Below are 17,417 nucleotides of genomic sequence, written 5' to 3' on the forward strand. Positions count from 1 at the left end.
CTTATTTTCAGTATGTGTGCATGGGTCCTGAGTCACAGAGTAAAATGTATTTCTTACCAAGGGTCTTAGTGAAAAATGTTTGAAAGTCACAGGAGTAGAGATTGAGACACCATCTTTGAATTGTAGACTTCACCACAACTAGTTCCTCATGACCAGATCATGTGTCTCGGTCAGAGATATATGAAGATAGATGATAACTGTCACAGAACATATCCAGCATTCTTTGCTTTTTAGATCCCAGCTGCAGAGTGTAAGGTTAAGGGCAGATTAGTGTAATTCCTATTAACGATAGATTCTAATATACCAATACATTATATAATCTCAATTTACTGTAGATAATAATATGTGTTATATTAATAGAATGATATTTTTAAAAACTATGAATAGAATAAAATGCAGATTTTTAAAGGTGTGTTTGTTTTTTTTTTAATTTTTTATTGTTATGTTAATCCCCATACATTACATCATTAGTTTTAGATGTAGTGTTCCGTGATTCATTGTTTGTGCATAACACCCAGTGCTCCATGCAGAACGTGCCCTCCTCAATACCCATCACCAGGCTAACCCAACCTCCCACCCCCCTCCCCTCTAGAACCCTCAGTTTGTTTTTCAGAGTCCATCGTCTCCCATGGTTCGTCTACCCCTCCGATTTCCCCCCCTAAGGTGTGTTTGTTTTTAATTGGCTAGGAGCCCTGATTTCTTACTTAGGCCTATGATCTATCATTTTATTTATTTTTAAAGATTTTATTTATTTATTTATTTATTTGAGAGAGAGAGAGAGAGCACGAGCAGGGGGAGGAGCAGAGGGAGAAGCACACTCCCCACTGAGCAGGGGAGCCAGACGCGAGGCTTGATTCCAGGACCCGGAGATCATGACCTGAGCCAAAGGCAGACACTTAACCAACTGAGCCACCCAGGCACCCCTGTAGTCTATCATTTTACATACTTTAAGTCATCATTTTACAATTTGAGGGAATTCTGCTGAATATTTACATTTATAAAACTATAATATCTTTTGATTATTTTTGGTAACTTACTGGCTTGAAGACAACTTGCTCACTTGTTGAACTTACTGTAAAATAGCTATATGGTAGTATCAGTTTTTTATTTTTAGAAAATGTAAGTCATGGGGTGCCTGGGTGGCTTAGTCGTTAAGCATCTGCCTTCGGCTCAGGTCATGATCCCGGGGTCCTGGGATCGGCCCCGTATCGGGCTCCCTGCTCTGCGGGAGGCCTGCTTCTTCCTCTCCCACTTCCCCTGCTTATGTTCCCTCTCTCGCTGTGTCTCTCTGTCAAATAAATAAATAAAATCTTAAAAAAAAAAAAAATAGAAAATGTAAGTCATAATATCGGAAGACCTGGAACCTTCATATTTTTATAGAGTCAAAATAGCACTGTCTAGTCATAAAGCAAAATGATTATTTTCTGGTCCCTTCAGTCAGCAAATCAGTAGTTAAGCTATTCTAGGTACTGGGAAAGCAATGGTTGTGTTTATGGTATGAGGGGTTTAAACTTTTGTTGAAGACCTAAATGATTACTACCCTTTTTAAAATACCAACTTAGTATTTGACAGATGTGAATGTTAGCAATTGGACATCCATCATTAACATGTTTGGGTTTTTTTAATATAGAAAGGATGTAACATATAGATTCTTTCATACTGTGAAAAGCTACAAAAACAACGAAGACATTCTTTATGTATATTTGGAAGAGGGCAAGAAGTGAGATATTCCTTGTTTGTTTCTCTAAACTAAGCAAATACATATTTTCATGTTGTCATTTTATCCTCTTTCTTAGAGTTAGAAATAAGAAGACGGGAGGACGAGTACAGATTTACAAGTAAGTGACCTCTCCTCAGGTCTTCCTCTGTAATAATTCTTCCTTTTGAGATTTAACTCAGTGAAGTATGTCAGCAGTAGTAATGGTAGACATGTATTTGCTCATGTATTACCAAGAAAGATACTGTATGTTATATGAACATGTTTATGATACATGGTATATATATAACTTTGGAACAGATTTTCATAGCTAATTTGTGTAGTTTGTATATGTTGAGTTACTTCAGATATTTGATTTTATCTTTTCTGTTGTGATATTTCTTTCTTTTTTTTATAGATTTTATTTATTTGACACAGAGAGACAGCAATTGAGGGAACACAAGCAGGGGGAGTGGGAGAGGGAGAAGCAGGCTTCCTGTGGAGCAGGGAGCCCGAAGCGGGGCTCGATCCCAGGACGCTGGGATCATGACATGAGCCGAAGGCAGACGCCCAACGACTGAGCCACCCAGGCGCCCCCTGTTGTGATATTTCTTAAAGCGTAATGCAGAGAAATAAAATATGTATAGTTTTTCTCTATAAATATAGATCTGCATGCATATTAACAGGAATTGTATTTTTTTTTTTTTTTAAATCTGTAGCTTGCGGGTGCCTGGGTGGCTCAGTTGGTTAAGCGACTGCCTTCAGCTCAGGTCATGATCCTGGAGTCCCTGGATCGAGTCCCACATCGGGCTCCCTGCTCGGCAGGGAGTCTGCGTCTCCCTCTGACCCTCCCCCCTCTCATGTGCTCGCTCTCTCTCATTCTCTCTCTCTCAAATAAATAAAATCTTTAAAAAACAAAAAAAAATCTGTAGCTTGCTATTTTATCTTTTTTCCCCTATACAATTAGTGGCCTGCTTATATGTGACACAAATTTTTGGAGAGGTAGGTTAGGTTATCTTTTAGCTTCCCTTTATCCGAAACACTTTTTTTTGGTGTTTATGAAACTTGGTATAGCCTTGCAAATTATGAATAAGCCCCAACTCACTGTTTCCAGCCTTGGATTGCCCCTATAAGCATCAGATGATCTGATGGGAGGGTGTGGAAGGACCTGATATCCTAAGGATTGTGGCCATTCTGATGTCTTGCATCCATTCCCATTATGTAGTTGTTGCACAGATGGTAAAGGTTCATAAAAAGATTCACACCGCCTTTAGTTTCAGTAATTAAATAAATGAATTACTGAATAAATAATTCAGTAATTAAAATAACGAACAGATAATAGATAAACCCCAGTGAACACTTCTCACTTATAAGTTTGGTACTTTCACATTTGCCTTTGAACCAAGATACATTATTTTTTTTAATTAAATAATTAATTTAGAGAGCGCAAATGACCTAGGGAGAGGGGCAGAAGGAGAGGGAGAGAGAATTTCCACACCTAGCACAGCCTGATGAGGGGGTCGATCTCATGACCCTGAGATCATGACCTGAGCCAAAATCAAGAGTCAGACACTTGACTGAGCCACCTAGCTGCCCCTGAACCAAGATATATTATATAGCTATTATTTGAAGTATACTATATATGCAGAATGAGCCATGAGAACATGACTAGTTTACCAACTCTGGCATGAGAGCTATTACATGTAATAAAATTGTATTATCTCTAGTTACACTTAAATTTTATGGAAATAATGATTATATCATGCATGGTAGAGGGGCGCCTGGCTGGCTTAGTCGGTTAAGCATCTGCCTTCAGCTCAGGTCATGATCTGAGATCGAGCCCCACATCAGGCTCCCTGCTCAGTGGGGAGTCTGCTTCTCCCTCTGCCCCTCACCCTGCTCTCACGCCCTCTCTCTCGCTCTCTCAAACAAATAAAATCTTTAGATACAATGCAGTAGAATTAGATTATATATAAGAATATAAGATCTAGGGACGCCTGGGTGGCTCAGTCGGTTGAGCGTCTGCCTTCGGCTGAGGTCGTGATCCCAGGGTCTTGGGATCGAGTCCCACGTCGGGCTCCTTGCTCAGCAGGGGGCCTGCTCCTTCCTCTGTCTCCTCTCCCCCTGGTTGTGCTTTCTCTGTCTCTAACAAATTAATAAAATCTTTAAAAAAAAAATAAAGAATATAAGCTCTAAATAAACCCATGTATAATTTATATTTTCTAATCCAAAAATATAATCAATTGTGCTGTCAATACTATATTCAAGGGGTGCCTGGGTGGCACAGTCAGTTAAGTATCTGACTTCAGCTCAGGTCATGATCTCAGGGTCCTGAGATCAAGCCCTGCATTGGGCTCCCTGCTCAGCGGAGAGCCTGCTTCTCCCTCTCCCTCTGTCTCTCCCCCTACTTAGCTCTCTCTCTCAATCTCTCAAATAAATAAAGAAAATCCTTTAAAAAATACTATATTCATAAATTTGGACAGATAGCTAGTGAAACTAGTATGAATTAGTAAAGAAAAATCTATAGTGAATATTTTGAAAGATATATATGTAGTGATTTAATGTAACTTAAATGGTAACAGATAACACTTAACTTAGGTAAAACCAATTTGTAATTATATATATTGATTGACTTAAAGTAATATTTTGAAAGCTTAAATAGAATTTATTTTCATGTATAGTTTCATCTTGTCCTATGTGGGGTTTTAGATTCTAAAGTTAGGGCATTAGGCCAAAATGATGCATAATCGAAATATTCTTTAAAGTTTCTTTTAGAAATCACATGTCAGAGATCAACGTACTACTCTCAGACTGGTGGGTTTTTTTCCCATCATTGGACCATGTTTTTCTTCAGTTGAGCACCACATGAAACAACTGGCTTGCATTTGGGCTATGTTATATAAATACTTAAACATTAGGGAAATAGCAGTACTGATAGCAAATTCTTTTATAACATTTATAAAACTCTGCCAAGCACAGTTCTAAGTGTTTTACATATTTTAACTGATTTAATCTTCTTAAAACCTGTGAGACAGAAACTATTATTTTCACACCCATTTTATAGATAAGAAAACAAAGTGCAGAAATTTTAAGTAATTTGTCCAGGGCCACATGGCTGATGAGCTCCGTGCAACTAACCATACACTAGTCTGCTCACTCATTATAGAGAGCTGCTCATACATTGAGAGAGATGCAGAAACAGACTGAAAGGACAGGTGAGTTCGCTCAAGTTTACTCTGGAGCATATTTTCATGAAATGGAATGACAGGGACGCCTGGGTGGTTCAGTCAGTTAAGTGTCTGCCTTCGGCTCAGGTCATGATCGCAAGGTCCTGGGATCAAGTCCTTCATCAGGGCTCTTTGCTCAGCACCGAACCTGCTTCTCCCTCTGTCCCTCCCCCAACTTGTGCGCTCTCTCTCTCTCTGATAAATAAATAAAATCTTAAAAAAAAAGAAATGGAATGACAAACATGTACTATTTAAATTATTCCTCTTTTTGTTTTTTTTTTTTTCAATGATTTTTATTTGACAGAGAGAGTACAACCAGGGGGAATGGCAGAAGGAGATGGAGAAGCAGGCCCCTGGCTGAGCGGGGAGCCCCATGCGGGGCTTGATCCTGTGACCCCAGGATCATGACCCGAGTGGAAGGCAGACAGTTAACCCACTGAGCCACCCAGGTGCCCATAAATTATTCCTCTTTTTAAAATTTAAATTAGGGGCACCTGGGTGGCTCAATCGTTGGGCGTCTGCCTTCGGCTCAGGTCATGATCCCAGGGTCCTGGGATCGAGCCCCACATCAGGCTCCCTGCTCTGCGGGAAGCCTGCTTCTCCCTCTCCCACTCCCCCTGCTTGTGTTCCCTCTCTCGCTGCGTCTCTCTCTGTCAAATAAATAAATAAAATCTTAAAAAATAAAATAAAATTTAAATTAAATTGGGGTGCCTGGGTGGCTCAGTTGGTTAAGCAACTGCCTTTGGCTCAGGTCATGATCCTGGGGTCCTGGGATTGACCCCTGCATCAGGCTCCTTGCTCAGCAGGGAGCCTGCTTCTCCCCCTCCCTCTACCTGCTACTCTACCAGCTTGTGTTCTCTCTGTCAAATAAATAAATAAAAAATCTTTTAAAAAATTTCTAAAATTTAAATTAGGGGCGCCTGGGTGGCTCAGTTGTTAAGTGTCTGCCTTCAGCTCAGGTCATGATCCCAGGGTCCTGGGATCGAGCCCCACATCAGGCTGCCTGCTCTGCGGGAAGCCTGCTTCTCCCTCTCCCACTCCCCCTGCTTGTGTTCCCTCTCGCTGTGTCTCTCTCTGTCAAATAAATAAAATCTTAAAAAATAAAATAAAATTTAAATTATATTGGGGTGCCTGGATGGCTCAGTGGATTAAGCGTCTGCCTTCGCTTCAGGTCATAATCCCAGGGTCCTGGGATCAAGCCACGCATCAGGCTCCCTGATCAGCGAGGGGGGGTTGTGGGGGGGTTCTATTTCTCTCTCTCCCCCTGCCTCTCACCCCACTTGTGTGCGCACATGCGTGCTCTCTCTCTCTCAAATAAAATCTTTAAAAATTTTTAACTTAAATCATCGCTTAAGTTAAATACATTTATTCTGTGACTCCACTCTAGTTAATATGCTTCTTACGATTTTGTTCCAATTAGTCACCTAAATAATTTTTCCCATTGGGCCAGCCTACACTCAAGCCTAAGCCCCATCCTATATTGTCACAATTTCTAACTAGATTTTGCTGAAAAAAAAGAAATTTTCGTTTACTAGGGACAACTAACTAAACTTGTGTAGGAGACAGCATTTTTTTCCCTGATGTGGATCAAAATGAGGCACAGCATTGTGAATTATTCAGTAATAATTAACCCTCAGATATAGCACAATTTAAATTAAAATGTTAATTGAATTCCTATTTCTTAAAAAAAAAGATTTATTTATTTATTTATTTGAGAGAGAGAACAAGAATGAGAGGGAGAGAGAATCTGAAACAGACTCCCTACTGAGTGCAGAGCCCCATGCATGGCTCAACTGCAAGATCATTACCTAAGCCAAAACCAAGAGTCTGGCATTTTACCGACTGAGCCACCCAGGCACCCCTTCAGTGCCTAATTTTGATGACTAGAATAACTGTTTACTTGAACTGTGACCCTAAGATAATTGAAAGTGCCAGCCAGATGGAATAGGACCATAATAATAGTTTTATCTGCTGAACATCTATCTTTTGGTTTGATTAAAATAGTAATGCATTGAGAAGTACTGGTAGTCTTTTTTTTTTTTTTTTTAAGATTTATTTGAGAGAGAGTGCAAGCATGTACGTGAGTTGGGGGGGGCAGAGGGGGAGAGAATCCTCAAGCAGACTCCCCGCTGAGCGCAGAACCTGAGGTGGGGGGGCGATGCCAGGACCCTGAGATGATGACCTGAGCTGAAATCAAGAGTTGGCCGCTCAACCATCTGAGCCACCCAGGTGCCCCGGAAGTACTGATATTCTTAACCCATTTATTAGAAACAAACTAAAAATAAATCCAGAAAACATAAATAGGATAAGAACACAGATACCTCAAATGCTGAAAACCAGGAGCAATATGGATTTACGCATCTGGATAATTGAAAAGACTATTGGAATTCTTTCCTTCAGCTGAGAGAGTTAGAACAAAGTTTTGTTTTTAGGCACCCAGTTGATACAATAATGGTTCACCAGCAGTATCATTCCCATCTAGCTAAGCACTGTGTCCCTAATAAAGGGACTGAAAAGAGCCATTTGGGATCCTATAAAATCAAAAATTTCAGATAGCGCCAAGGAGTCTTACCATATTTGGTTTCTCTGGTAGACTCACAGAATCATTTTTAGATGTGAAAGAGACTGTAGACGTCATAGGTCTTGATATTTTCACTTAATAAGTAAGGAAGCAGGCCCAGTAAAGTTAAGCGATTTGCCATGGTCCTACAACTACACAGTGACAGAAAAAAACTAGAACCCAGGTTCTCTATTTCTCCGTTCTAGTCTTGGTTCTGTTACTGTGTTTAGTGTTTTTCCCTTTCCCTATAGTCCTGCTTCATTTGTACTGAAAAAATCTATATGCATTTGTTTGTCTTTTAAGGTGTCTCCAAATCAATTGCATTTTATTCTTCTACCTTCCACCGTGTGTGTGAAATTGATAGGACAGGTATTACTGGCATTTTATAGGTTAGGAAACAGAAACAAAGTTTCTATGACTTGCCCAAGATCATACAGCTATTTAGACACAATGGAAAGACCAGAGCTAAAGCTTTGTTACACCTAGCACTGTTCTCTTTTCCTTATACTGCCTTCCCTTAAGTGAAAGGGCATTCCTCATACAGATTTACATAAATGAGGAGGGTGAAAAGAATCCATTTACTTTGCTTGAGGTTCCCTGAAAAATCGTATGTTGTACATTTGTTACTAGATAATTTGAAGTTTTCTTTTTAGGTAAGACAGAATGTCAAAATATTTAAGTTTTTCTAAATATGTGATTAGTCTTAGATTTAGGGTTCTGTTGGCATTTTTTCAAGTAAAATCAGATGAAGCTCTAATAATTTCTTTGGCATTCTTTCAGAATTGCTTCAGATCGCCGGAATTAGTCCACATGGTAATGCTTTAGGAGCATCAATGCAACAACAGGTAAATCAACAAATACCTCAGGAAAAACGAGGAGGTGAAGTGTTGGATTCTTCCCATGATGACATAAAACTTGAAAAGAGTAATATTTTGCTGCTTGGACCAACTGGGTCAGGTAAATAATTTCCTGAAAAAATTACTCATTTAAAAAAAAAAAATAGAAGATAAATGGTTCTGTAACCTCTGTCTTGTGATTGGGGGATTCTGGCTCTTGAGAAGAAAATCTAAGGCCAATCTTAGGGATACATTAGCAGTATTTCTGCATAGGCTTCAAGCTGAATTTGAGGAGTTGATATTGCCCTTTAGGTCAATCCCTAACATCTTTTTTTTTTTTTTTTTTTAAGATTTATTTATTTTAGGGAGAGTGCATGCATGTGCATATGAACAGGGGGAGGGGCAGAGGGAGAGGAAGAAGAGTACTCAAGAAAACTCCTTACTGAGTTCAGGACCTTTGGTTTTGATCCAGATCCCAGGACCCTGAGATCATGACCCGAGCCAAAATCAAGAGTCAGAAGCCCAACTGACTGAGCCACCCAGGCGCCCCCAATCCCTAACTTCTTTTTTTTTTTTTTTTAAGATTTTTTATTTATTTATTTGAGAGAGAGAGAATGAGAGACAGAGCATGAAAGGGAGGAGGGTCAGAGGGAGAAGCAGACTCCCTGCCGAGCAGGGAGCCCGATGCGGGACTCGATCCCGGGACTCCAGGATCATGACCTGAGCCGAAGGCAGTCGCTTAACCAACTGAGCCACCCAGGCGCCCCACCAATCCCTAACTTCTTAATGGGAGTAATAAAAATAATATACCATTAAAACCAAATAATAGTAAAGATGTACAAATAATTTTTTATTATATACTAGTTTTAGTTTATTTTACATTTTTGTAGACAAATTGTATATCAACATATTTTTAGTAAACTTTTAGTTGCTGTTTCTATTTGTAGGTAAAACTCTGCTGGCACAAACTCTAGCTAAATGCCTTGATGTCCCTTTTGCTATCTGTGACTGTACAACTTTGACTCAGGCTGGATATGTAGGTGAAGATATTGAATCTGTGATTGCCAAACTGCTCCAAGATGCCAATTACAATGTAGAAAAAGCACAACAAGGTATGTTTTCAGTACAGCTTGTCTATCCCCAGATGTAGTCTATTGGAGAAGCAGTCTAATATTAAGAAATACTATAATTCTTGTTGTGTCAAGGAGTAAAATTCTGTAATTGTATAACGATAGCTGTGTTAAACATTTTCTAGCATACTAAGGGCCACAAGGTTTGCTTTGCCTTATTGTTGTAAGATGGCTACTAGGGTGAAAACAGGCCACATTACTATTCCATTAGATCCTTAATGCTATCATTGTTTTTCCTGTTCTGACTCCCCTCTAGACTCCTAATCCTGGGGTGGGGTAGGAGAGGGGGCAAGGACAAGGGTGGGAGAGTGCAGGATGAATCTAGAACAGATTAGCTTATTGACCTCCAGGATGTCATAGATTCTGCATTTCTCCTCTCCCCACCTATCATCTGTCCTTGTTTACATGAAGAGCTTGACAGCTGCCTGTCCAAATCCTTTAAGACAAGAGTATATAGATGGGAAAGAGTAAACTAAAGTTTTGCTAGTACCAGCACTGCATACACCCCATGCTTCCCACCTGTGCCTCTATCTCAGCTTCCTAGAATAAAGAACCTGAAAACATGAGTGGGGTAGGTTAACGTCAGAGAGAATTGGTTATCATACCCAAGTGATACTCTATAAAATGGATTATAAAACATTTACACTAAATTAGGAATGGGAGAGACAGCAGTGTATTTTTATGAAATTAAGCTTTGTATATGTTAAGTGTGAAAGATTGAATAACCTTGCTCTCTAGCTACCTAGTCTTTTAAAACTGAGGTTATCTTCTGAATATCTTTTTCATATTATAAATAGAATCCTCCTTAAATTATAGGAATTGTCTTTCTGGATGAAGTAGATAAAATTGGCAGTGTGCCAGGCATTCATCAGTTACGGGATGTAGGTGGAGAAGGCGTTCAGCAAGTAAGCAGTTGAATATTTTGTTCAAGCCCACTAAAAGGAAGGGAACACATCAACCTCCCAAATATTGTACGTTTGGTTTCACATTCAATTAGATTCTGTTTTGTTTATTTCTCCCACCCCAAACTCCACATACCATTTTAAAGTAGTTCAGATCCTAAGAGAAAGCTGTTGGTGATTTTAAGTACCAAATTACCTTTCTTAGGAAATTAAAAATATTTGAAAGGATAGAAAAAAATGAAATTTGATTTTTGTTGATTTTATTCTTTTGAGGCCCAGTTAAACATTTCTAGAAGACCCTTGAGAGTTCTGGTTCTAACCAGACATAAATGAAGTATGTACATGTATCTTATTCTTTTCACTTAGATAATAGGATAAAATAGATAAAATCGTGTTTCATTCTATGTAGAATGATAATTGAAGTCTTAATGCTCTATTGGCCAACTTGACTTTTTATTGGTAACGAATTATGATATAAAATACAGGATAAGGAAAATTGCTTTCATTTAATTTTGACCAAGACATAGAGAGGTCACACTTATAAAATGTGCTAGGTAATTTTTTTATAAAAGCATCTCAAAATATAGGTAGTCTCAAAGTTTATCAACTGTTCAAATTTTGAATGTTCCCACCATGGTTGGCTACCATCTTACAGAGTCATAATTCTGTCTTTAGGTCAGAATTATGTCTTTACCATCAAAAGCAACCTTTCACATTGACTATTTCCAGAGTGCATCAGGAATCTGTAACTATTCCAAATAAATTTACAAATTATTAATATGATAGTGCATTAGATTTTCATGTTAGTTGTAGAAATGTGGGAGTTTTCTTTAATTATGCTCATTGACTATACCACACATTTTTTTCCCCTTTGAATCCCATTTTCTAAAGTATAATAAATAATACACTTACACAATGATGCTATAAATCATTTGTTCTTCATATAGGGGTTATTAAAACTACTAGAAGGCACAATAGTTAATGTTCCAGAAAAGAATTCCCGCAAGTTACGTGGAGAAACAGTACAAGTTGATACAACAAACATCCTGTTTGTTGCCTCTGGTGCTTTCAATGGCTTAGACAGAATCATCAGCAGGAGGAAAAATGAAAAGGTGAGTTTTTCTGAAGTGTTATAGAGTAGAGCACATTTGAAGTTATAGAGGATGGATGGTCAGTTTCTGTTCTCATACCTGCTGGCTGCCAGTTGTGGATTTTTAAGAGTTAGGTTTTCTTAGAGCATACCAGAAATATATTCCTAGGTTTTGTCTTTTTTTTTTTTAATTTCAGAGTAGTAAATTGAAAGATTTCTAAAGATCATCTATTTAAAGGGCATTTTTAAAGTGTAACTTGATTATTTCGGTTTTATATTTTATCTGAGGAGTTCTTTTATAATTTGAGATAGCTGCATCACATCAGTAAAATTTCTATTCAGGCCTTTTGCCCAATTCACCAGATCCTTATAAAGAGCTAGTCTTATCATAGATCACCTCAGACAATCACAAAACAAGGGGACCAGTTTGGGGGTTGGGGTAGGATTGTGATCCCACTTAGTTTTATAGATTTTTTTTAAACATTCTTGATTTTAACTTAAATAGCCTTGATTTTAACTGGAACTTACTTCTTCACATCTGCAAGGTACATGCCCAGTACCTATTCGTTGATTACAATAAAATGTAATGTCAGCACAGTGTCAAGAAGCCCAAAACACACCAGTATTTTCCATGTTTTTGTGTTTTACATAATAGCCACAAATGATTTCTTTTATATAACATAATATTCCATCTAAAAAAATATGGATCAACTCTGCTACATTGTTTGCTTTAAGTCTCCTTGGCTTTGTACCCACTAGATTAAATAGCAGTTTATTATCAGTAAAAAAATAATACTGCTAATGGGATGGTTGCCTGTGGTAGTTCCTTTGGATAGCCTATATGAGAAAACACTTTTGTACGAATACTGACTGGGCCATATAATGCTGTTACTCCTTAGTACCAGGCCTTACTCAGCATGGATAAAGTTAGATTTTAATTTTTCATATTAGTTAATTTATGTTATTCTTGCTTTTGAAATTTTGCATGAATTAGCCTAACAAATTAGAAAGAAGAAATTATTTCTTTGTATGTGAGAGAGTGTGGGGGGAGGGAGGTAACTTTATATTCAAAATTCTGGGGGCACCTGGCTGGCTCAGTTCTAGAGCATGCAACTTTTAATCTTGGGATCAAGAGTTTGAGCTCTACATTAGGTGTAAAATTTACTTAAAGAAATTCTGTAACCAAAGACAAGGACCATGTTCTGATACTTATTTAAAATTACTGCTTCCAAAAAGAATTTGAAGCTAGGAACATGTAGAAAAAAACAGTTAAAAGTAACGTCAAAAAAGAGATCAGAAACATGTAGAAGGCAGGTTTAGGTCCTAGGTCATTTGAACTTCTTAATGAAAAGTAGGGAGAAATCATGGGCTCTAGTATTACCTGAAAGGGGAAGCGTATGAGGTCTTTAGGAGAGACATTAAAAAAGAGTTTGTCATGTAGATCTTTATGGAAAAGAGACAGAGAGATACGAGAGTCTTCAACAGTGATTTTATAGAGGATTAAATACATCCATGTGGCTGTTGTTTTTATCAGCCCTTGTTGGAAGCCAGGGGTACAATATTAAATAATACACCTATGTTCCAACCATATCAGACTGCTTGCACTCCTAAGTTTTATTCCTCTTGCCTTTGCTCATGCCCTCCCCTACTTCAGTCCAGTTGGCAAATCTATGTTCATCTTTTAAGACTTGGTGAAGCTTTCTTGATCACCTCCTACCCTCCCTCCCCAGTATGTGCCTCTTTCCCTCCTTTCTACTGCTACAATTTCCTGGACGGTTGTCCTTCATTGCACCTATGATACTTTAATTCCTTCATGGGTTCTCACTCTAAATAAGCCCCTTTAGGGTAATGGCTGTCTTCAGGTTTGTGTTTCCAGTGTTTTATAATAATGCTTTGTAAATGTTTATATATATTACATAAAATAAATATACTTTTAATTATATATGCTTATATATATAATAAATGCTTACTAATGTTTAAATTATTGAATGGAAGGTATTTTTCTTCCTGATACACTATTCATGTATACAGCTTAGAGAAACAGAGGGATGAATTTTTAACTTAGACTATTTTCTTACATACCATGAGCTTCTCTTTTCAACAGAAGCTGTATGACATATCAAAATTAAACTTTCTGACAATTGCCTGGAGTATAGTTCTTTTATACCGACTGAAGCAAGAGCCATACACCTTAGATACCCAGCCTTTTTTTTTTTTTAAAACAATGGGTGTGTGTGTGTGTGTGTGTGTGTGTTTAAAGATTTTATTTTGTTTTTTAAGTAATCTTAAAATTTAAGTAACTTAAAATTTTAAGTAATCTCTACATCCAGAACTCACAACCCCGAGATCAAAAGTCGCATGCTCCACCAACTGACCCAGTCAGGCTCCCCGATACCCAGACTTTTGCAGCAAAGTTAGCCTTCTTGTTTAATGTCATTCTTATATATTTTTTATAAAATTAGAATTATTCTAACTCATAGGTTGACATGTGCAACCTCAAATCATGATTTTAATAGAATGCTTAGCAGTGACTTAAGACACTTGTGCATAATTTCCTTATAAGGCACCTTGTTGCATAGGCACTGCTACTATTTACAATGTTAGAAAATTAATTTTGGTTACAAAATAATTACTGGTCTCCATTTTAACAGTTCTTACACATTTTAGGACCCACACTAGTCTAGAGGTCTCTGAAAAACCCTACAGCATCATCATTGAGTTCTAAGGGACCTCCCTTCATAGTTTTTACCCGTCTACTTTTTTTTTTTCACTGTTCAAAATTTATTTGGTATTTTAGTTGGTATGACACTTAGGATAGTTGGTTGCATTATCTTTTTACATTATATGGCCATGTACACTATATTCTGACATATATGGTACACAAAATAAAGGTCCTTCAGAACAGTTACGTACTGTACGTGCAATACTGAATTTATACATTGGATCCCAGGACGTGACCGGAAAAGATGGACTAGGCATGTCAGATGTTGGGGGAAGGAACCCGAAGTGACAGAACACACAGTAAACACACAACCGCAGCTCTGCAGTCCTGGCAGTGGTGCCTCTGAGACGGTGGGGCTACCTTACATTAACCAATTTAGGACTACAAAGACAGGTAGCATCCAGCATCAGGATACAGCTGCAGGGTTTGGTGAACCATTCCGATTTGGAACTTTAGGAAACGGATGTTTTTTCTTAGGCCATTTTAATATTACTTGAGTAACAGATCAGATAATAAGGACAATATACACAACCTCCAACTAAAATCCTGTTGTAGTCTAGACAGTGAAGTGGTACATTAGAAAACTTTAAAACTGCAGCTCCTTTTGGATCCCCCAAAGTGTATCTGCACTCTTCTTCAAACGGGCCTCCTCCTCAGGAGTCTGAGTCACCTTCTCAACATCTGAAATTCCATTCGGTCCCGAGATGCAAGGAACACTAAGGAAGACATCATCTTTAATTCCACAGAGACCCTTAATCATGGTGGAAATTGGATGCACCCGCCTAAGATTCTATCTACTTTTACTAGAATTCATTCTTTGAGAGTTGGTTATTAAATGGTGGTTTAGTTCTCAATTCTAAAGGCAGATAGGCCTGAATTCAAATCCTGACTTTACCATTTACAGCAAGGAGAACTTGGTCAAGGTACTTAACCTTTCGAAGGTCATTTTCTTCATTTGTAAAATATGAATGACAATAGAACTTTCATCTATTGCAAAGGTCACATGAGACATGTATGCAAAGTACTTAATACAATGCAACTTCTTTCTACTATTTTTAATATCTGTCTTTTCTTGGTAGTATCTTGGATTTGGAACACCATCTAATCTGGGAAAAGGCAGAAGGGCAGCAGCTGCTGCAGACCTTGCCAACCGAAGTGGAGAATCAAATACTCACCAAGACATTGAAGAAAAGGATCGATTATTACGTCATGTAGAAGCCAGAGATCTCATTGAATTTGGCATGATTCCTGAGTTTGTGGGACGGTTGCCTGTGGTAGTTCCTTTGCATAGCCTTGATGAGAAAACACTTGTACAGATACTGACTGAGCCACGTAATGCTGTTATTCCTCAGTACCAGGCCTTATTCAGCATGGATAAGGTTAGATTTTTATTTTTCATACTTCATTTGTGGGTTTTTGCCATTGAAACTCTGCATAAATTAGCTTAACAAAAAGCAAAAACAATCCTGCTTATTTGAAATACCAGCCTATTCCTCACTAAATATGGAACTAGGAATCAGGGAAGGCAGATTGTGTTACACTAGACATTTAGGAGTTGGCTTTATTTTTTTCCTAATTAAAATCGTCATTGAAGTTGAAGCCCAAGGATATGTGTAGAGGGAAATTAAGCCAGCAGCCTACTCTCAACCCCTTAAGTCGGACACTTAAGGGGTTGTCCTTTCAGCCTTAAAATTTTAAATGCTTTTGTTGCAGCATACTGTGTATACTTTTATATACTTTTGTCTTAAGTTCTCTCACCTTCCACACCTACTTCTCTGTAGTCAGACATCCAATCCCACAAGCACACACATCTGGTCATATAGCTTAGGTTTTGGGTTTTATGAACTTAGTGTCTCTAAATATTAGTTTCCTTCTCTTCATTCTGCTACCACTACCTCAAGCTCCTTTATCATTCTTTACCTTGACCCATGCTTTTGGCTCCTAAAAGGTCTCCCTGTCTCAAGTCTATTTCTGACCACCACCACCAAAATACCATTGTCTTCCATTTTACTTCCAGAATGGATTTTTATATTGTTGAACATAGTGCCCAGAAAATAGATTTTAAGTTCTTAATAAATATCTAGTGAAGGAATAAACACAAAGCTAGTTACTCCTCTCAAATCCTTCATTGGTCCCCTTGCTTTGTTTAATGCCCCCACATTGGTGCTCCCTTAGCACCATTGTGCATACACTGCTGTAAATGCTAGTGTGCTAATTTGTCACCACCCAGTAGACTTAAGTTCCTTGAGGGCAAAGATGGTAATTCCTCATTCCATCTCTAGTATATACACACACGTAAGGGCCCAATAAGTGTTGAATAAAGTCCTAGAAAGTCCATGTTAATCTAGAAAACCTCTTCAAGGACTAATGACAAACTTGTGATTCAAAATCACAATGAGAACTGTTACTTCTCATAGGCTAATTGACATAAACAAGTGCTTGAAGGCAAGGCTGTAAAGCACCATGAGAGATAATTACCTTACTTAAATTTTACATTTTCTGGAAGTAGAAATTAAATTTGCTTAATACCAAGATCTTGTGAAGTCTGATGTTCCAAAGTATGTTGACTTTTTTTTTAGTATGTTAATAAAGTATCAATAATTTGAACTCTATTTTGGAATTTGTGGTAATTCAGATTTGTCTAAAGTTTTGCCTTTGTTCTTTAGGATCAGAGCGTTAGTAACACTCTTTAAAATGAGTGATGAGTGTTTTCAAGGAAGAAAGTGATGGCCAAAAAATGCTTTAGTCTGTAAGGGGATAGATTGAGTCAAGACATGAAGATCCTGTGTTTCTAAGTATTAGTGAATCAGTGTACTTAATCTGCTTGAACTTACTTCTTTACCTGTAAAGTTAGGGCATTTGTCCCTTTTTGTTCTACAAAGACTAGGAATGATGGTAGGTAGTAACATTTAATAGATCAAATGCTATATGGTTATATTAGGAAACTATAATCAGGTATTATCTAAGTTCTCATTTCTTTTTATGTATTTGTAGTGTGAACTGAATGTTACTGAGGATGCTTTGAAAGCTATAGCCAGATTGGCACTAGAACGAAAAACAGGTGCACGAGGTCTTCGGTCCATAATGGTAAGTTGGTGTTATTATACAAAAACTAGATTATTTTCTTGCTCTTGATTTTGCAAATATTAAGCCCCCATGTTATTTCTTTGGAAATATATCCAGAGAACTGGCCTGGTATTGTTTCTTGTGATTTTTTTTGTTCCTCCATAGATTATGTTTTTCTTTATTATAAA

The 17,417-nt window shown here is 37.9% G+C and overlaps 1 protein-coding gene across 2 annotated transcripts in view; it reads left to right on the top strand.

Moving 5' to 3' along the window:
* Positions 1-17,417, top strand: part of CLPX (caseinolytic mitochondrial matrix peptidase chaperone subunit X) — a 44,523-nt gene that overhangs the window by 22,401 nt on the left and 4,705 nt on the right. For both annotated transcript variants that reach the window (XM_045899856.2, XM_064570299.1), the window contains 7 exons: positions 1,797-1,838; positions 8,264-8,440; positions 9,267-9,431; positions 10,266-10,354; positions 11,299-11,463; positions 15,243-15,542; positions 17,158-17,250. In XM_045899856.2, coding sequence (XP_045755812.1) covers positions 1,797-1,838; positions 8,264-8,440; positions 9,267-9,431; positions 10,266-10,354; positions 11,299-11,463; positions 15,243-15,542; positions 17,158-17,250 — 1,031 coding nt within the window. The remainder of the gene's footprint in view (positions 1-1,796; positions 1,839-8,263; positions 8,441-9,266; positions 9,432-10,265; positions 10,355-11,298; positions 11,464-15,242; positions 15,543-17,157; positions 17,251-17,417) is intronic.

This window comes from Mirounga angustirostris, unplaced genomic scaffold (genome assembly GCF_029215605.1).
Source record: "Mirounga angustirostris isolate CCGP_5_RB_7025 unplaced genomic scaffold, mMirAng1.0.hap1 SCAF_9, whole genome shotgun sequence".
NCBI classification, from domain to species: domain Eukaryota; kingdom Metazoa; phylum Chordata; class Mammalia; order Carnivora; family Phocidae; genus Mirounga; species Mirounga angustirostris.